The sequence below is a fragment of the Tenrec ecaudatus genome, chromosome 16, assembly GCF_050624435.1.
Source record: "Tenrec ecaudatus isolate mTenEca1 chromosome 16, mTenEca1.hap1, whole genome shotgun sequence".
Lineage (NCBI taxonomy): Eukaryota > Metazoa > Chordata > Mammalia > Afrosoricida > Tenrecidae > Tenrec > Tenrec ecaudatus.
In genome coordinates this window covers 104,772,544-104,792,164 of record NC_134545.1, presented here as the reverse complement: position 1 = coordinate 104,792,164, position 19,621 = coordinate 104,772,544, and the positions used below count along the sequence as shown (strand labels likewise).

Here is a 19,621-nt window from a genome sequence, read left to right as displayed (position 1 = left end):
AGAAAGACCAAGTGACTGTGGGCGGTCACAGATGGTGAGTGGCAGAATGAAGTGTCAGGACTGAAGTCCAGAGCTCTTCCCACCCAGCTCCAGCTGTGCAGTGCTGGGGGCCCATGGTGCTGCTCGGGGCTGCGTCTGAGCCTGGGAGGGTGAAAACTTAGTGGGGTGGGTGCAGTGGTGAGATGCAAATAGCTTCACCCCTGGTTTGCTGCCCTGATGACCGTTTTAAGTATAAAAAAGAATATGCTGAAAAATTGTTTATTATTTCATTCAGTTGTGACTTAAGTAAGAATAAGAGAGGGACACAAAGCTGGATTTTAAGAGAGCATTTAAAAATATTAATGAAAAATGTTAACTATTACCTGACCCAAAAAACAATAAAAGCTGTTATTGAAAGCATTTCCATATTGCTTCTGGATAGGTGTCCTCATTTGCAATATTCTTTGATTCTGTCTGAGCCTCCTCAGCCTGTGTGCTTTGTCCTCAACCATTGTTTCACTGTTGGAGCAGGATCGCCAACCTTTAGAGGGGGCCAGTGAGACAACAGTCATGTGTTTGCTCTATTAGAAACGGGCGACTTCTCTCTCTGGAAAACCTCCTCCTGCTTCTGCTGAACTTGCAGCAATTGTGTTGACAGTGTTCTTTGAGCTCTTGGAGCACTCTCGGGAATCGTGTCACTAACTCATCCTATCTCCCAGGAACTTGGGCTTCATGACAGCATGCTGTTTGGCATTTATCTCTTTAGGCTCTATGTTTGTTTACTTAAGTAACAAATGTAAGGGAATAAACATGTAGTATTTCATCACACGTATAGCAAGTTTCATGAAATGAATGAATGAATATTACCAATATCGTTCCACCATCATTTTTCTTACCCATGGACAGAATGAACATTACTGCGGGCGCTTGGAGTATGCTTTTGCACAGGTGAACATTGGAGGTGCGTGGGTGATTTCCACACCGGGCGGCCGCCCACCTCAGAAAGAACCCAGTCTACACGTGCCATTGTCACAACTGGCTCACTGAACTCACAAAAAATCAGGTATGGGCTTTGCTGAACCCGCTGGGTCCCCCACTGGACGGGTCTGTGGTTGATGTTAGGTGCTGTTGGGACTCACGGCCACCCTGTGTACAACTGGGGGACACCCACCCTGGTCCTGCACTATCCTCTCAGGTTTGAGCCCACGGTTGCTACCCAGTCGGTAGGAGTGGAGGACCAGTGTACCAAGCAAGAGCTCAGGGGCCTGATGCTGTTGGGGAGGTGCTGCTATAAGGTCTGGCTGTCCCTAGTGTCCTGGGAGCAGGCAGGTCCCTCTCCAGGGCGTCTAAGGGGCACTCAGTCCTTCCTAGGTACCTGGGCGGGGCATGCTCTCAGCCAGGTCCCCTAAGCCAGGGGCTCAAGAGCCTCCGGTCCATCACCAGCCCCCGTGGGGCTCTAGAGCTCGCTGTCCTCAGAGTCAGGGTGCGCCGGGCCCTTGTCCCGCGCCCCACGGCCAGCCCAGCAGGCCGCACCGGGCGCGCCTCCTCGTCGGCCTCCGGCCACAGGCGTCGCTGTGCGCCCGGCTGCCCGGGCCGGTCCGCGCGGAGCCGCAGCGCGCGAGCAGGGCGTTCAGTTTCTGGCGCGAACTTCCGCCGTTCCGAAGTTGCACGGGGGCATTGGGGCGATGTCCGGCGACAGCAGCGTCCGCCGGCCCGAGGGCCGCGGCCGGGGCCGGGAAGCGCACCGGGGCCGCGCCCGCTCCCGCTCGCGGTCCCGGTCGCGGTCGCCGCTGTCGCCGGGGGGCCGCCGCGGCGGCGCGCCCCCACGCAGGGAGGCCCCGGCGTACCCCAGCCTGGACGACACGGACCCGTCCGACTCGGGGGACGAGAGCCTGGACCCGGCGATCCTGGAGGTGGAGACCGACCACGGCCTGTGTCGCCAGATCCGCCACCAGTACCGGGCGCTCATCACCTCGGTCCAACGTAAGGGGCGCGGGCCGGCCGGTCCCGTGTGCCCGCGGGAGGCCCCGGCCCGCCGCCTTCGCTTTCCGATTCGCTCCGCTGGCCGCGCTGCCCACGGCTGGTCGCGCGCCCGCCTTTCTTTGGTCCGTGGAGGGCGGGGGGCCCGCGCCTGGCAGGATGGCCACGCTGGAGGCCGGGCCAGCGGCAGTGGGCAGCTGGTCGCGGGGAGCGCTGGACGCCGGCACCTGTTCTTTCGGTTGCATCCTGCGACCTTGGATTGGTGGCAGAAAGGCAACCCTTCTGCCCCCACCTGGCACCTGCCCAGTGGGATTCGGTGCGCGGGGGGTCGCAGACTCTCCCACGAGGAGACCGCAGGGTCGTGCCTTTCGGAGCCCACCGAAGCGCGTGCTGCTTTCCCCCGCTGGCCGCTTGGTTAAAGTAGTATGTGGTCAGTACTGTGGGTGCCTTCCCAGTGAGCTGAGTCACCACGCCTGGATAACGAACGTGGTCATGATTGGATCAGTGCCTGAATAGCACATTCCCCAAAGCCTGCCCTTTTTTTCCTTGTAAACATAGAAAACCGAGAGGACATACTGAGTGCCGGGGACAAATTAACAGAGGTCCTTGAAGAGGCCAACACTCTGTTTAATGGAGGTAATGCGCCCTTTTGTGTGCCAGGGAGCTCCTTGTCCTGCCACTTGAGGCATTTTCCGTACTTTGTGTAAGAGGCAGAGGGCCTTGATGTCAGGAAGTGGGCAATGATGCTTTACCAGTTTGGGAACTTATCACTCCAACAAGGTCTTTGTTATTCTAGTGCTGCTGTTACAGAAATACCACTGGTGGCTGGCTTTATTTTACTTTTACCGGTGGCCCGAGTTAGCAAACACATTTATTGTCTCACAGCTGCAGAGGCTAGAAGCCTTCATTCATGGTGCCGGGCTTTGCTCTCTGTTGGCTCCGGGGGAAGGCCCTTGCCCACTTCTAGCAGGTTTGGACGGGGCATTTCTAGTTGCTGTCAACGTGCCTTGGCATCCATCTTCCTGGGTCTCAGAGGCTCTCAGCTCAAGGACTCCTGGCCCTTTTGTCTTGGAGCCCTGGTGGCACCACGGCGAAGCACCAACCTGCCTGGCACTCCAGGGAGATAGACGAGGCGGTCAGCTTCTTGAGGCCTTGGAAACGCCGGGGGCCAGTTCCACTCTGGCCTGGAGGGCTGACTGCGATGGGAGGAGGCGGGCTTGGGTTTGGGTCCTACTTGTGCTGTCATCTGTTTGTTTCATGATGCCATCTGCTGTAGCCCCAGGACAGGCCGACCTCATCTTTTTTTTCTCTTCCCTTCCACCTTGTCTTATTGTGCGTCACTTGACGCACTTCGGCGACACTGGTGTGTTGTTTTATCTCGTCTTTACAAGGTGAAGGTTTGTGACAACCCTGTAGCCATCAAGTCTATGGCGGTCAGTTTCCACAAGCATGCCCTCCATGTTTCTGGGTCGCATTTTGGGCATTGTCAACACTGTGTCACGCTATGTCACGCTTTTCTGTTACGCTATTGCACGTGTAATGGATGGTAATACAGTGCGAGTGTGACTCTTCTATGCACCCCGCGGGAAACCAGAACAGCCACGCCATTTACTTTATTTCGATGGACTGAAACCAACCCCACAAAACCTCCGAGACTTGCCTGTGTGTGTGTGTGTGTGTGTGTGTGTGTGTGAGAGAGAGAGAGAGCAGTTCAGTAACAGGGCAGAGTGGGGGTGCATCCCAATAGGAGCTCTGAGTCCCCAAGCCCTAAGGCAGCCCCCCAGACTACATTCCCTACTGGGCCCTTCTGTGGGAATAGAAAGGGTAACCAGACCAGGCAAACTAAACAGTTGCTATCCACTCAGTGCGTGCGTCCTAATTCGTGGTGACCCCACGTCTGCCCGAAGAGAACTGCGCTGTGTCCCAGGCTTTCAATGGCCGATTTCCCAGCGCAGACAGTGATCTACCTCTGCCTCGGTTCTTGATGATCTTGCCACCCACCCATTTCTCATCGACAACAACAGTAAAAATCTATCCAGCGGTCTGCCATGTTAACGGTGTTGGCAGTATCGATGCTGAGGTCCGAAGCAAGAGGAACTCTTTCGGCTGGGATGGTGCAGGTTGTGTGTCTGGCGGGGTCGTGATTCTCAGTGGTCTGGCATCTATGTAGTAGTGTCTTTGGCAGTGACGCGATGTAGTCATCCTCCATTTTGTAATCTGATGCGGTCACTTCCGTTTTCCCATCACTTTTTGGTTTGGTTGCGCATAGTGACCCGTCTTTGGGACCAACCTTGCCCTGCATAGTGAGGTGAGTGATCCGAAATGGTAAAAATATAAATGCTTCTGCTAAGTGGGAATTATTTATTAAGAGATTGTTAACAGGAGTAGGAAAGCCGAATTCAGAACTGGCTGGTCAACTTTCATTCAAGGCGCGGTTTTGAAGAGCTAGGTTGGGCCAGCTTCCAGGGGGCAAGGGATCCGTTTCCAGCACCCTGAGATGATTTGGGGGCCAGTGGAAACCACCTTGTAAGTGGTTGGAAATGTAGGGAAAGGAGGCTGCTGTATATCTCGTAATGTGTGTGCATCCTTTTTTGTTTGCTTATTTCTCTTCAGTGTCCCGAGCAAGAGAAGCCGTCCTGGATGCCCAGTTTCTCGTTCTGGCTTCCGACCTGGGGAAAGAGAAAGCCAAACAGCTGCGTTCAGATCTGAACTCGTTCGATATGTTGCGATATGTTGAGACTCTGGTAAGTACCGATTCTTATGAAAGCCTTGTCTTTTCAGTAGATCTATTTTAGGACATTACTTCTGTGCCTGTGCTAGTGGTGTTCCCTTGGTGGGGTCGGGGCTCTTCCAAGGGGATCTTATCAAACTATTCAAGTGAGAGGAGAGCTGCTTGCTGGTGGAATGTGTGTGGGGTGGCCATTGGGACCCAGTCCTACATGACCGTCTCTCCCCCTTCTCTCTCCACCCTGCGTACTAGGGCTAGAGATGGAGATTCTCTACCTCCCTCCCGGGCCCTGCTTCAGTTAGTTATTGGTTCTTCAGTATTCTAGAATCTTCTCAGGAGCCTGAGACCTTGGCCCTGGGCTGGGCAAGAGCCCAGCACCACAGGTATTAGGACGCAGCTGGCTTTGAGCTGGACCAGGTGGAGGCAGTGTGTTTTGGTCCATCTTTGAGAATCTTTTAGAATCATTCCAAGATTGTTGTTTTTTCTCCTTTATTTTTCAAATTCACCGTGATTTTGTTTTTGCTTCTCGGTAAGCTTCGTAGTTGTTCTCTAGAATTTTAATACTGGTCCTTGTTGGCTTTGAGCCGTGGTGACGCAGTGGCTGGGGCATGCCATGGCTAAGCTGGAGGCTCTGACCCACCCGCCGCGCTCCCTAAGAGAAAGATGTGATGGTTTGCTCCCACAGATAGTGAGCTCCTCGGGCGCCCGGGGCACGGCCCTCCTCTCAGCACCCTGAGACCTCTCCCTCCGTGGCGTTTTTTCTTGCTGTTCTCCTTTGAGCCAGCCTCTGTCCTGACACACACCAGTGTATCCCTCTGTGTGAATATTGAATTTCAGACAGGATGTTTATGTTAATTCCTTATCAAAATGGCCTGGTGCCCTGACCTCTGGCCTGATAAAGGCATTCTTTTACATGAGGCAGAGGAGTATTTCAGTTTATTGTTTTCAAAACCTTACAATTGTCTTTTTGAAAAAAATTTTCAAAACTTTTTCATGAAGTACGTTGCTTTAAGAACAGTGTACGAGATCACGCACTCTCTGCACTGAAAGAGACCACAGATGGAGTCATTTTAAAAATTGTACTTTTATTCCCTAGTGGGGAAGGACCAGGAGGTGGGAGAGTGGAGGGGTGCTGAGGGTTCCCCCTGGGATCCTGTGGCATAACACCCCCGCCCTCAGTGGGGGGCCTCTTATAGCGCTAAGCTCCCGGAGGTCTTTGGGGGGCTGGCTGTTACAGGACGTGGCCGCTTTCACTGGACTTCATGGTAGAACCTTTCCACGCGTCCTTCCACCAAGGGCAGCTCCACGGAAGTGAGGTTGAAATCAGTCACTGACTTCCGCTGGGTGCCCTTGGTGGTGCCCTTAGACCCAGACCGAGACCCACGCCGAGTAGAGCTCTCTGGGGTTCTCAGACCCAAAAGGCCAGCTCTGCTTCCCAGTCTTGTCCTGGAACTGTGGGGTTGGGATCCTCTTTGTGCTTGTATTGTTTTACCTGGGCGTTTAAAACAAACCATACTGGTGATTCCGAGCTTGCCCTGGGCCTTAGCTTTTTCAGATAGTGTACCCAAACCCTCTTGGCCCGGACACCGTGGGCACTTGGGACTGGCTGAGCCTCCGTGCCCTGTGCATGACACAGGATGCTGTGGAGCAAACTTTATCTCTGCCACTAGGTGCCCAGAGTAGCCCCCCACCCTCTCCCCACAAAGGCCCTGCGGGTGAGATCACTTCCCCTCCTTACCTGAGTGCCTTCAGGAAGTTTTTTGCTTTTGCTCAAAAGAAGATGGGGGTTTCCATTTCAGAGCAGGAATTTCTCTGTGGGGTGCGGGGTGGGTGGGTGGGGGAGGGGAGGGGTGGGGCTTAGCCAGCATGCTGGGAGGCCTTAAGCAGGCAGGCCTGTGACTGAGCTCATGCCGCTGTAGTGGTGTCTGGGTGTCTGGGTGTAGTGGTGTCTGGGTATAGTGGTGTCTGGGTGTCTGGGTGTAGTGGTGTCTGTGTAGTGGTGTCTGGGTGTCTGGGTGTAGTGGTGTCTGGGTGTAGTGGTATCTGGGTGTCGTGGTGTCTGGGTGTCGTGGTGTCTGGGTGTAGTGGTGTCTGGGTGTCTGGGTGTCGTGGTGTCTGGGTGTAGTGGTGTATAGGTATATAGGTGTAGTGGTATATAGGTGACTGGGCTGGAGATTGCTGCTGGCTTAACTGGGGTCTTTTGTCTCCTTCACTTTTGTAGCTGACACATATGGGTGTAAATCCGCTAGAAGCTGAAGAACTCATCCGTGATGAAGATAGTTCTGATTTTGAATTGATAGTCTATGACTCCTGGAAAATATCAGGCAAAACAGCAGAAAACACCTTTAATAAAACCCACACATTCCACTTTCTGTAAGACATTTGGGAAACCCCGCCCCCCCGGCCCGCCCGCCATTTGTAAACCTGAAATGACTGCTGCTTGCTTTAGAGGGAAGACCGTGCTCGGTAGTGTCGCATGGACGGTCACGGTGCCAGCTTCACAGCCCCTAAGCTAAGCTCCCGGTGGGGATGGACCGGAAAGGCCCCCTTGCCCCTGGTTAGCAGGGAGGGGCCGTGGGCCCCCGTCCCCGAGCCCTTGTGTGGGTTCCTTTGCTGCCTAGCTGGCGGCTTTGGATCCGCAGCATCGTGTCACGGGTTTGCCTTTGTAGCTTTTCGAACCAGGAGATCTCCGACTGGGATGCTGTCAGAGATGGCACCCAGCGACATGTGTGACACGGCAGTTACTGGAACCCTTCGGTGTCACCTAAACAGCCCACTTCGTTTCTTCTTTTTTTGCTTATTGTGAAAAGTGTTTCTTCCTCTTCAAAGGACATGAGCTGGCCTGACCTCCTGCCCCAGTGTGGCGGGCCAAGGGCTCTCAGGGGTTCTCTTGTAGGACAGCCTGCAAGTACACTCCGTGGTAGGCGGGGGGTGGGGTAGGGGTGGGGGACCTTTTTTTCTGCCAAGAACCATTTGGATATTTATAACATCATTGTTGGGCCGAACCGGTCAAACACGAAATTCACTCTTCCCCAATGTGGACTGCTGCTCTTAGGGGAGGCGTGTGACTCGCTGGAGGGATGGTTTCTTTTTTTGGTAGGGATGATTTCGAGGGCCTTAAATATCCCTCAGGCCAGGCGCTCCAGCCATCCCGCTGTAGTCACCACCCCATTCTTAGCGTCGCTTGCTCTGCACACAGTGTCGGCCCCCCGCCTTTGTTACTCCAAGCCGGCCTCCTAAGTCCCTGGAGACTGGCAGCCTCTCCGTTATTGGGCTTTGGGGACGTGGTAGGTGGGGGGGGGGGGGCGCACAGCTGTTTTTAAGGAGCCTTCGGGTGACTAGCGCCCAGAACTGCTGCACCTACAGGAACTGCAGGTGGACCGGGTCCCGGCTGCGCTGTCCAGGGCCGGCAGAGAAAGTCCTTTGTGGTCTTAGACTTCGGGTCATCACCCCGCCACAAGGAAGCTCTAGAACCTGTGCCCCTGTAGTGCCGGTTCCGTTGGCCTGCAACACCCTCCTCCCGCTGAGCCTCCAGTGACTTCTCTAGACAGTTAGTTCTTGGCCAGCTCTCTCCCAATTCCAGGTAGACCTTCCTGTCCAGCTGCTCCCCTGGCTCTTGAGTGCTTCCGGTCAGCGCCCTCGGGGGTCTGCGGGGAGTTGAACGCTGGGCTCTAATCCCTTCTAGGGTCAGGGCCTGGGTTGACCTTTACTAGCAGGACCTTGATCTTGTCATCATGGTGTCCATGGCTCTAGTGCAGCTAAGTCTACTGGGGGTGGGGGACAAGCCCCACAGGGAAATGAATCCCCTGGCTTAGTCCTAAGGCAGGTATGCTGTTGTCTAGGCCCAGAGCCTTCCCCCTGACACCTACCCCCCCCTGGAACTGTTCCGTCCCCATCCAGCGTGGCAGCCTTCCTTGGTGTCGGAAGTCGGCTTTCCAAAGTGCACAGGAGACTGACTAGCTGGGGAGGCTTTCCAGGCAGGAGCCAAGTGAGGGCGTCTGAGGGGGTCTCGGGCTGCGTCAGCGCCAGAAAGGGCATTGAGGATCACAGGGATCAGCCAGGCACCAGCCACCCACTTGCTCCCAAGAGTCTTGGGCTGCTGTCAGCTCCGTGTGCTAGTGGGGCCTAGTCTGAGTCTCTCTCCCCTCTGGGGGCTGCTCTTAGTGAACACAGGCTGTTTCTGATGCAACGACAGAAGAGCCGTTTCTTCACTAGGTTGGGTTCAGTGCAAGGCGAGCTCCCCGTGCCGAAGCCACGAGTCGATCGTCCGAGAAGAGTTCGAATGGTGGAGGAGCAGAGGGCAATGCCCGCCCAGGTTTGTAGCTTTAAATGTCAAGTTCCCATGTCACTTTCTGCCTTTACTGAGTCTGCATGGCTGAGGGCCTGGGAGCCAGGGCGCGGCAACCGCTGCCTTTCATTCATCGTTTCCTCACTTGGAAGGGGCCCTGGGGCAGTGGCAGTGGCATGCAGGTCCGTCACCCAGTTCGAAGCCACCAACCCCTCCGGAGGAGAGAGGTGGGGCTTTCTGCTCCCGCAAAGAGGGACAGTCAGGGAAACTCCCGGGCAGTTCCATCCTGTCCTATTGGGTCACTCTGAGGCGGCACCGAGGCTTGGCTTTGAGAGTTGTCCTTAAGCCCTTTCATTCCCTCCCTCTCTTCATTTGTACTCCTCCTTCTAGACCAGGGTGTCTCCACCTTGTGTTCGAGGCATTTGGGGCTGGGTGTTCAGAGGCTCCCTGGTGGCGCTGCAGGTCAAGTTTGGGGCTGCTCACCTCCAGGTCGGTGGTTCAGACCCAGCAGCCCCTCTGCAGGAGAAAGAGGAGGCTGTCTGCTCTCTCAGGTGACATCTTCAGGAACCCACCGCAGCCCCCAAGGGTGGCTCTGAGCTGAAACCGACCCCACACAGTGGGTTTTTAACCATTTGCTTTCAAGGGCTCTCCTGTGCATGGTAGGATGTAGAGCAGCATCCCCGGCCTCAACCCCATTAGACCCCAGTAAGACCCTTCTCCCCTCCTTTGTGACCACCAAAAATGTCTAAAGGGGTTGGCATATATGCCTCAAAGGGTTAGGGGTGGGGAATCACCCCCGATGGTATGTTTATATTTCAACCTGAACATAGGTTTTTGATTAATGTTCTTCACTGTTAAATAGCAGCAAATGTAAAACTGTTACTGAAATGAGAACTTTTTTTTTTTTTAATTTAAAGAAGGCAAATTTTAAGGGATGATGAGAAGCTGCTGGCAGTCCCAAAGATCCTTAGAGGACATTGGGGCCGTATGCTTGGGAAACCCTACTTGGGGGGACTCAGCCTGTCTGATGACGGCCTGTCTGATGGCGGCCGGTGGGCTGATTGGGTGCCTGGGAAGTAGAGAAAGGCGGGGCAGACTTGATAATGGCTTTCTTTTTCAGTTAAAGAGAATGGAAGAATCTCACCAGGAAGCAACAGAAAAAGAAGTAGAAAGGATCTTGGGGTTGCTGCAAACATATTTTCACGAAGATCGTAAGTATGGCACCTGACTTGCCCCGGAGCGAGCTGTGTTGATTAAAATCCGACCATAGGCCCTCACAGAGGATTTGGGGAGAAAGGGTGTTTTTTTTGCCAGTCTGTCCGATTTGAATCGTGTGGAGCCCTTCTTGACCTGGGCGTTTGTAAGAGGCCTCTTAGGCAGCCCCACGTCAGGCCGTGGGCGGAGCACCCTTTCCTGTTTTATTTTTTTTACATTTTTTTTGGCACCTAATCCACATGTCATACAATTCAGTAGTTCAGTCGTTCAATCATATCAAGAATTGTACGATCATTACCACAATCAATTTTAGAATATTCTGCCCCTTCCCCCCAATGGTTAAATTGCCTTTAAAATGAGTTTTGTAATCACCATCAATGCTAGTGCTCCCTTCCCCCTCCTGCCTTCATTGTTGACTCCCTCAATCCCCTCACCCCCCCACATCCCACCCCCACCCCTACATGCCGTCTTCAACCCTTGCATTAGTTACTGTCTCTGAGCATCTACTCCTGTGCTTCACCAACTGGGGAACCCAGTAGAAACAATAAAAAATGAAAAATAAAATAATAATAATTTAAAGATAAAATCATGTGTTTTTAAAAGATGGGTCACGCTTTTTCAGGATCAAAAGGAGGCCTGCCGTGTGTGAAGAAATCATGTCAGTCATGCAAACGCACATACAAATGGCCGACTTTTTCTTTGTTGCTTTTGTTTCTTTTTTAAAAGTTTAATAAATCATTTTATTGGGGGCTCTTACAGCTTTTAGAACATTCTGTACATCAGTCTTATGAAGCACATCTGTACATATGTTGCCATCATTTTCAAAATATTTTCTTTCTGTTTGACCCCTTGGTATCAGCTCCTCGCTTTTCCCCTCCTCCCACCCTCATGGACCCCTGATAAATTATGTTGTTATTTTCATATCTTACACCGCCCGCTGTCTCCTTTCACCCCCGTTACTGTAGTTCATCCCCCTAAGGGAGCGGTGGGTAGGGGGGGAGGGATGATACATTGGCCATTGTCAGCTCCCCGTTTCTCCCGTTTGTTGTCTTTTTCAAAGCTGTTTGAAATGTACTCAGTCTTGGGCAGCATGACGTCAGCCAGGACGCCCGTCCGTATTGATGTGCGTGAACCCAGAGAAACCGTGACAGCCGGGTCAGTCCTAGTAGAACTGTGCCCGCGTGTGGGCAGGGACTGTTGCTTGTTGCCCTGAGCCGTTCACCAGGCGTTTCTTGCGAGGCACCGCTGGGTGGGCTCCAACTGCTGTCCTTCCAGGGAGTGAAAAACTAATGCCATGCCCCCCTTACACCCAAACTTTCTGCAGCTCCTTCCTGTGTTTAAGTAATCCTCTGGTGACTGCCTGGTAAAGTTAACACCCCACCCCCCGCCAATAGTTGTGTTGTGATATCATTCATATCTCACATCGCTCCCACGGTGCAGTTGTCTATAGAGCGTTGAGTAATACAGACCTCACCACAAACAGTGCCAGTTCATCCTCCCTCTTGGGGATTCACCATTTGCTCCCCAGTTCCCTTCAACACCCCCACCCCCACCCCCGTAAGGTTCTTTAGAGCACTGTGCTCTTGAGTAAATGGCCTGAGGACTGACTCTGTGCCGAGGGCACTTGTGCTAGTGCCATGGGACTCCTATTTCATGGGCGATGGCCAGGAGAAGGGCGTACGGGTTTTAATGGAGAGCAGCAAAGGGTCTTCTAGAAGAGTTGGCTTATCTGCCCACAACACTTTCTTTCCAACTCTTTGGCTGGCACTAGAGAGTTCTGGGCTCCACGAGCCAGCCTGAGAAGCAGAAAGCGCTTTTCCTGCTTGGATGATGATTTTTCTCTTGCGTCTGCCGTGGCGACCCCCAGGTCCTCGTTTTGGTGAACTTTCTCTCTCTTGTTTCTGCAGCGGAGACACCTATATCCTTCTTTGACTTCGTGGTAGATCCCCATTCCTTCCCCCGCACCGTGGAGAACATCTTTCACGTTTCCTTCATTATCAGGGTAAGTTCTGAGACGGTTTGTTTTCCTATAGCTTTACAAGGGCAAATAGCAAACGCTGCTGGCGAAGCTATTGGTGCTCACCGGTGTGTGTTTTAGATCCTGTATGGCAAAACATTAATTGGCATGTAGGTGGAAGAAACTGGGCAGGAGGTGCGTGCGTGTGTCTACATTTAGAAGCTATTTAGAGAGGGACTTGGCAGCATTTGTGTATGGGACTATATGCTCGTTAGCAACCTGGCGATTGTCCTGTTGTGAGGGGCCGCTGAGCTCCACTCGGCAATCCCATGTGACAGAGTAAAATTGCCCCATAGGCATGGGAGGCTCTTCTTTTTATAAACGCGGATCTCCTATGGAACTGCTGGGGGGCGTACACCGTCTAGCGTCCAGTTGGTAGCTGAGCTGCCTCTCTGCTGTGCCAGAAAGGCTCATCCTATGGTCAGATGTTGATGGCTTCATGTTAGGTGAGAAATGACTGCCGAAGTCTTAGGGGAAAAGGAGCAGGCCCCAGGTGGCTCACAGAATAGACTCCCCCTGTGAGACGGTCAATATGGCAAAGGGGTGGGTGACCCTTAACACCAGCCATACGGCTCTTTAAGTGTGAAATAATTTCAAAACGAGGGCTTAATAGAAAACTATTCCGAAATGTACAGTGGGAATCAGCTTTAGACTCTCTGTAATTTTAAGTCAGGTTACATTTTTGGGTGTTAGATCAAAGCTTCTTCCACTGTGGGTCTCTACCCTAAATGCGGGGATCTTGAAAAGTCTGGCCACAGTCAGAGGTTTCTGAACTCTGAGCGACCAAACATTAAGTTAAAATCTAACACGTCGTGATTGCCAGGTATTGGACAGTCTTGCCCATGTAACAAATTTCTCAGGTGAAAGGAGTTGAGGATGGAAAAGGTTTAAGAAGCTCTGTGTTAAATCACTTTGATTTTAACCTTAGCTAAAACTCTTGTGTTGACCCAAACATTCTTCAACAATGTTGACAAGGGCACATGAGAGCAATATGCTTCGTCACATGTTTAGGATCCCAAATCAAATGGGTAAGTGTGAATCAGTTAGAAAGGCCAGCTGGTTACTTTTATTTAATAAGCTGTGTTGTCGAGTCACGAAGGGGGATGGATGGATGGATGGATGGATGGATGGATGGATGGATGGATGGAGGGAAAACAAAACAAAACCTTGCTGTGAGCTGATTCTGACTCAGCAATGTGAGCCAGGCCTGAGGAAGGACTGCTCCGTGTGGCGGTCTGTCTGTTGGTTTGGAACGAGCTGCGGCTGTCACAGAGAATCTAGGTCACTTTTGACTTTGCATTTCCTACTTTTATAACCAGAGACCAGTGCCTGGGTCTGAAGGGGGAGGAATCTGGGAGGTGTTTAAGGTGGTAACCCTTCTCTCTCTCTCTCTCTCTTTTTTCAACTTTAATTTTTTTCACGGAGCCAGGTTGGCGTAGCGGGTTACCCGCTGGGCTGCTGATTGCAAGGTCACGAACTGCTCTGAGGGAGAGAGACTAGGCTTTCTACTGCATGAAGAAGAGTTATATAAAAAACTAATTCGAGTTACAGTGTTAGAAGGTGTGCTAGTCTGGGTAGACCAGAGAACCAAAGCCAGGGAGACCCATATGTGTGTAGGAAAGGGCCTTATACACAAAAGCAATTGATTATTGACACAGCAGCCCAGCCCAGGCCAGACCCAGTCCCTAAGCCCATATGCCCACTACCAGTCTATAGAGTCCTCTTCAGACTCACGAAACACATGCAATCATGCCAAATGCAGGAAGATCACAGGCCAGCTGGTTGGAGGTCTTGTGGATCCAGTGGCGTTGAAAGCATCTCAGCGCTGGCAGGGTCTCCACATGGTTCTTTCAGCTATAAAACCCAGACTGCCTCAGGGTAGCTTCACGTGGCTGTCTCGCGGGGAGTGAGTCTTGTCAGTAAAGAGTCTCCAAGGGAGTGAGCAGAGAGAATGTCCCCCCTCCAGGAGGAACTACAGGAGTTCCCAGAATCAAAAGAGGGCCATACCCACACAAAGGCCCCATTGGCTATATCCCCATTGACAGGCCAGACTACCCTCTACATTCTCAATCCTCAAAATGACACCAGATTATGTAACTGCCACAGAAGGCAACAGGGGCAGTTCTGCCCTAACCTACAGGTTTGCTGTCAGTTGGAATTGACTTGATGGCAGTGAGTTGTTTTTTGGTTTTTTTTTTAAGTCTGAGTGGAAAACGGACAGCTGCCCTGTGTAAGAAAAAGACATTGTAAGCAGGCTCATGTTACTGTTGTAGTCACTTTGGGTGCCTGATACCACATTTTTTCACTGCTTTTTGTTTAATCTTAAAAATGTATAGAATTTGAATCCAGGTTTGGGTCTTGACTTAAAAATCATGTTTGTATTTTAGGATGGCTTTGCAAGAATAAGACTTGACCAAGATCGACTGCCAATCATAGGTAAGTAGGCATGTGTTCAGGAAAAAAAATTTCCAAGAAATTCTATTTGCAATTAGTTTATGAGATTACGAGGTATATGAGTTTTAAGAGAGACTGTATTCTACTGGGTACAAGTTTACACAGTAAACTAAGTTCTCACTGAGTGATTTCTGGCTGTCAGGGGAAACTTCAAAAAGCTTGTGTAAAGAAATTGTATTAAAAGACAATAGGATTTAAAAAAACAGCTTTATTAGGATATATTCCATATATCACACAATTTGTGTGATAGTTCAGGCAGTAGGATATTTCTGTGATTTGAAAATCCCCTCATGGTGTTCCATGACATTCGTAATAATTTCCTCAAATTTCTCATTTTCTTTCTAGTTGTTCCACTTCCATTAGTCTAGCTCCCCTGGTCCCCTGACCGTCTCACATTTACTTTAGGGATGGCGTTCACTGTTAGTGACCACTGATGTCTGTTTGGTTTGGTTTTGGGGTTTTTTTGGTATTACAATGGAGCAAATTGATACGAGGTCTGATGGGTAAGGAATGCACAGGAGTTGTCTTTGTAGGTAGCAGACTCTCACGTGGTTATGTCTTTCCCAACTGAAAATCCTGGACGTCTGACCATAGTGGATTGAACTGTATCACAAATTCATGATCGACGGAGTCAGTACTATCAAGGATTTCTCAGATTCCAAGTCAGGTTCATCTCTGCCATTGGATCAGTCCCGGCTCATACTAACCCTTAGAAGAGCAATTTGTGATCATTTGTTGGCCACTTCCTTCTTTCTCCCTACTGTTCCCCTGGTTACGGTCCCCACCCCAGGGTCCAGGAGTTTTTCCTTCCTACTTCACACCCACCTCCAGGATCTGCAGGGAAAAGAGGGCTTCCCTGTATTTCGTTGCTGCTTGATTTCCTATTTGACTCCCGGAGCTGTGCTCTGTGCTCGGGTACCGAGATAGGCGAAGGTTTCTAAATAATCTGGTTCTTTTGGTTTGATAGAAAGGAGAGGCTGGGGTTTTTTGCTATGTAACAACTCCATAATAGCTTAATAAGGTACAGGGATTTTGGGGGCTCCCTTGCAGGTCAGAGGGTGAGATTTCTCCTCCGTGCCCCTGGTGCCCACTCTGGGTTTAGACACTCTTGGCTCTGTGTTCTCTTCTGCGATCCCCTGAAGCGGCCATTTTCAATTGTGAACTTTCCCACGGCACACACCACATGGCCTTGCATGTGTTCCAGGACAGCGTGTACTTTCTGAGACTGTACTACCTGAAACTTCCCTTTCCCTCATCAGAGTTACTTGGATTACCAACGTGCTTCTGTCACATGAATGCTTTCAGTATTGAGAGGAAAGACGGAGGCAAACCACCCCAGAAACCTAACAGCCACACCTGCAATTCGGATGGACTGACCTGCCACCAATCATGAACTTGTGACAGTTCTTTGTCCCATGCCTTATTTAACTAGCGTGAATCCTCAGATGGCCATGATGGCCTTCCTCATCCTGATCACAGATGTCCTTGTCCCCTTTAAAACTGAATACATGTTCTCCTTACGTAAGAATAATAATGCACAGAATCTCAAGTACAGGGTGCTTCAAAAAGTTGGTAGAAAATGGAATTGAAAAGTTAAATTGAATTTTCTCCTAAACTTTTTGAAGCCAACGTGTATATGCTGTGAAAAGCACCCTTGGGTCCTTATGCAGCGGTGAAGCACCCAGCTGCCGACTGCAAACTGCCACCCCACCAGCTGCTGCTTAGGACAACGATTTAACCGTCGGCTTCAGTAATGGTGGCAGCTCTGGGAACCCCATGAGGCTACTCGGTCCTACATGTCAGGGCGCTGTGCATAGGAATCCACACAGGGTACACCGCCGCCACCAGGACTATGAATAAGTACAGGCTCCCTCCCTGTGGAGTAGGGGTTACGCATTGGGCTGTTAACCATAAGGTCAGCAGTTTGAAACCACGAGCTGCTCTGCAGTAACCTCAGGGCTTTCTACTCCCGTCAAGAGTTACAGTCTCAGAAACCCACAGGGGCAGTTCTAGCTGGTCCTCCAGGGTCGCTACCCGTCTGCACGGACTCCCTCGCAGCGCGTTGCATTTGGCTGGGTCCTTCCTGTTACCCTTCCCTTTCTGTTTGGACTGATGACCTCTTCTGAGGTGGTAACCCTTTGCCAACCTGGTCTTTCACACAGAGCCTGTGAACATGAATGAAGACCATGAGAGCATCGACCACAGCACCCAAAATCGGAACCAAGGAATTATCTCCCTGAGTTACCGGGATTGGGAGGTAACAAGCCTATGCGGCACATGCCGGTCCTGACCCGTTCTCCCGAGCCTCACACTCCTCGCCTGAATCCCTCTGTCCTCTCCACTAGGAGATTGTGAAGACCTTTGAGATTTCTGAGCCTGTGATTGCCTCCAGTGTGAGCCAGCGGAGCCAGAGCGCCTGAGGCCAGCCCCGGGCACCCCTCCCTGCCGGTACGCCATTCACTAAGAATTCTCCCACCTGCCACTCCAGAGAGCTGTGTGTTGCCTCCCTCCGGTGCCCTGTGCTTAGCTTCCTAGCATGGCGGTAGCTCAGGACAAAGACCCAGGCTGAGGCCATAGTGATAAGCTCCCCCCCTGGGACTTGTCACTTTGGGTGTTCTTGAGATTTACACCAGAAAGAGACCCCATAGGTCTCTCTGATCTCCTGGGCTTGGAACCCCTTCCAAGCCCTCAAATTCACTGATAAATGAGATGTTTTGTTCACAGTGGGCTTGCTTAATGTGTAGATACAGAGCAGAAGAGGGGCCACAGAGGCTAGTCAAGCGTTTCTGAAATTTGAGCTGTGCTGCGGGAGCGTCATTTGGGTGAGGGAACCCCGTCTGGGAAGAAGTCTGGCGCTCCCTAATGCACTCGGCTGGGGTGTGGGCCTGGAGACTGGATCTAGTGGCCGTTCCCTTGGATCTAAGACCTGGGAAGAATAGCTATGTGGTATTTTTACCCCATGTACGTGTGCCAACAGTTTCTACCCCCTTCCCCAATGGAATTTCCCAAAGCACCGCTGTGCTAATTTTTTTTTAATGTGGTTATTCAAAACAATAGGTTAGCTCCTTTAGAAAAAATCCAGGGGCAGAGGAGAAAGCTATTGGGAAACAAACAGGTTCGTGTTGTGTGCGGAGGCTAAAAGAGGGTGGGGGGCGGCAATTTGCTTGTATCTGTGCATATTAAGTGAGCACTGTCATCTATAAACTAACTAATTCTCCCCCTCCATCACCCCCCTTTTTTTGTAGGACTCCGGTGGAGAATTGCACACCGCAAAGCAGCATGTGTTGTATATATATGTATTATTCAACATTCAAAAAGACTTAAGTTTTTAGTAAAATGTAGCTTTTGATAGTGAATTAATTTGTCATGGTTGTCTTTTGATTAAAGGAAATTCACTGCAATATTCACAGTATAATGGTGGTGCCTCATTATTTTTTGATTGGGGTCGGGACGCCTCTCCTTGCCCCAATCCTGCTCCCATTGAGAGTTCTGAGTACTGGGGTGGTTAATGGCCTAGTGTGTCCGGACGGCCCTTTCTCCATTTGTTCACAGTGAAAACTGGTGGCTCTTTGGGTCAGGTGTTGGGCTGCTAGCTTGCAAGGCTGGTTGTTCAAACCCACCAGCTACTCCTGGCTGAGTCTCGGAAACCCCAGGAGCACGGGGACTCACTGAGTCTGCATCAGCGTGATGGCAGTAAATTTGGTTTTTCACCTTTCTTTTAGCTGCAAGTTAGCTAGTCAAGACAACATCAAAGTTGTTTTTGTGTGTAAAAAAAAAAGGGTCAAACATCTGCCATTCCATGTGACGCTGCAGGCGATTTACACTGTCCTGCTACTCTTCCCTCTCTCTCCACTATGATCGTACCCTTCCCTCCCTCCGGCATCTGTCCCACCTCTTGAATCCCCTTGGGCAGCTTGGGACACTGGGGACATAGTGTCTAGATTGATTTACTTTCTCTCCACCGGTTAGATCTGCTTAGAAACAGGGCGGTAGAGCTTAACTTAAATGAGAGTAACCGGGGAAGTCGGCTAGTATGAAAAGGGAATGGAAGTCATTTAACATGAAAAGAATTTAAACTTTGTATTTTTTGAGTTGACTTTTCAGAAATGGCGGGATGCTCAGGAGCTCCCTGGGGGGTGGCTTCACCATGGTGGGCGGAGTTTTGGGCTTCTCCATCAGAATGGTGACATGGATCTGCGCCTCCTGGGGGGGCTGCTGGATGGGGTAGACCTTGACCCATTCGAACTCTCCCTCCTCCTCGCTCTCAGGAGCCTGCGATTTCCTGCGCGGAGCAGCCTGCCTCCAGAGCGTCTGCGCCTCTCTCCTCTGTCCCGAGAGCACTCGCCCTCGCACCATCCGGTCTTGGTGACCCTGGATCTGCGCCTCTGCCCACGAGGCCTTGGGCGCTTCTGTCCTCCTCCCCCTGGAGAAGACTCTGGGCCGGCTCTCCGCGGCGGCTGCCCCCTCGCCGGCCGGCTCAGCTCTTTGGGGGAGCCCTTGGGGGAGCCCCTGCGGGAGCGGGCGGGGCTTGCGGTCCAGGAGGCCCCTGGCGCGCTCGGCGCGGAGCAGGTGCTCCCTGATCTGGTGGAGCTCCCTGGGGGGCACCAGGTACTCCCATTCGGGGTCGGCCGGCTCCCGCCGCGGGGCGGCCGCCGCGGGGTGCCGGGGCGCGGCCAGGCGGCGTCTCCACTCGCGCGCCAGCATGTCCACGTAGCGCTGGTGGTAGAAGGACTCCACTTGCGCGAACCGGAAGTCAAAGGACAGCTCCTTGAGCCGGCGCAGCGTTCGGTTTTCCGTTTGGAACTCGCGGGCCAGCAGTTTCTTCACTCCCGAGGACTGGACTCCACCTAAACGCTTGTCGGGGCAGATGGTAGCGTGGTCTTAGGCCGGTTGCCCGCGGGCGCAGTTGCCCGCGCTGCCCCGGGGCCCCCAGCCGGCCTGGCACCCTCCCACCAGCTGC

At 52.0% G+C, this 19,621-nt stretch overlaps 1 protein-coding gene across 2 annotated transcripts; it reads left to right on the top strand.

The window, feature by feature from the left end:
• Positions 1 to 1,615: 1,615 nt before the first annotated feature.
• On the top strand, positions 1,616 to 18,064 carry NSMCE4A (NSE4A component of SMC5/6 complex). Of its 2 annotated transcripts, XM_075534426.1 has the most exons (11): positions 1,618 to 1,962; positions 2,518 to 2,595; positions 4,573 to 4,703; positions 6,909 to 7,060; positions 8,903 to 9,002; positions 10,096 to 10,186; positions 12,098 to 12,192; positions 14,595 to 14,643; positions 16,824 to 16,918; positions 17,007 to 17,109; positions 17,907 to 18,063. In XM_075534426.1, exons 1-10 carry the CDS (start codon positions 1,665 to 1,667, stop codon positions 17,079 to 17,081), a joined length of 1,164 nt encoding a protein of 387 aa, XP_075390541.1. In that variant the 5' UTR covers positions 1,618 to 1,664; the 3' UTR covers positions 17,082 to 17,109; positions 17,907 to 18,063. The 2 variants fall into 2 exon arrangements, with proteins under 2 accessions (XP_075390542.1, XP_075390541.1); XM_075534427.1 differs by lacking the exon at positions 2,518 to 2,595 and having other exon boundaries at positions 1,616 to 1,962; positions 17,907 to 18,064.
• The last annotated feature ends 1,557 nt before the right edge of the window (positions 18,065 to 19,621 follow it).

Excerpts from the sequence above, each read along its gene's own strand:
- NSMCE4A (XM_075534426.1), top strand. The coding sequence starts at position 1,665 with ATGTCCGGCGACAGCAGCGTCCGCCGGCCCGAGGGCCGCGGCCGGGGC. Across the intron at positions 2,596-4,572 it reads CAACACTCTGTTTAATGGAG|TGTCCCGAGCAAGAGAAGCC; the intron begins GTAATGCGCCCT and ends ATTTCTCTTCAG. Across the intron at positions 14,644-16,823 it reads AGATCGACTGCCAATCATAG|AGCCTGTGAACATGAATGAA; the intron begins GTAAGTAGGCAT and ends TCTTTCACACAG.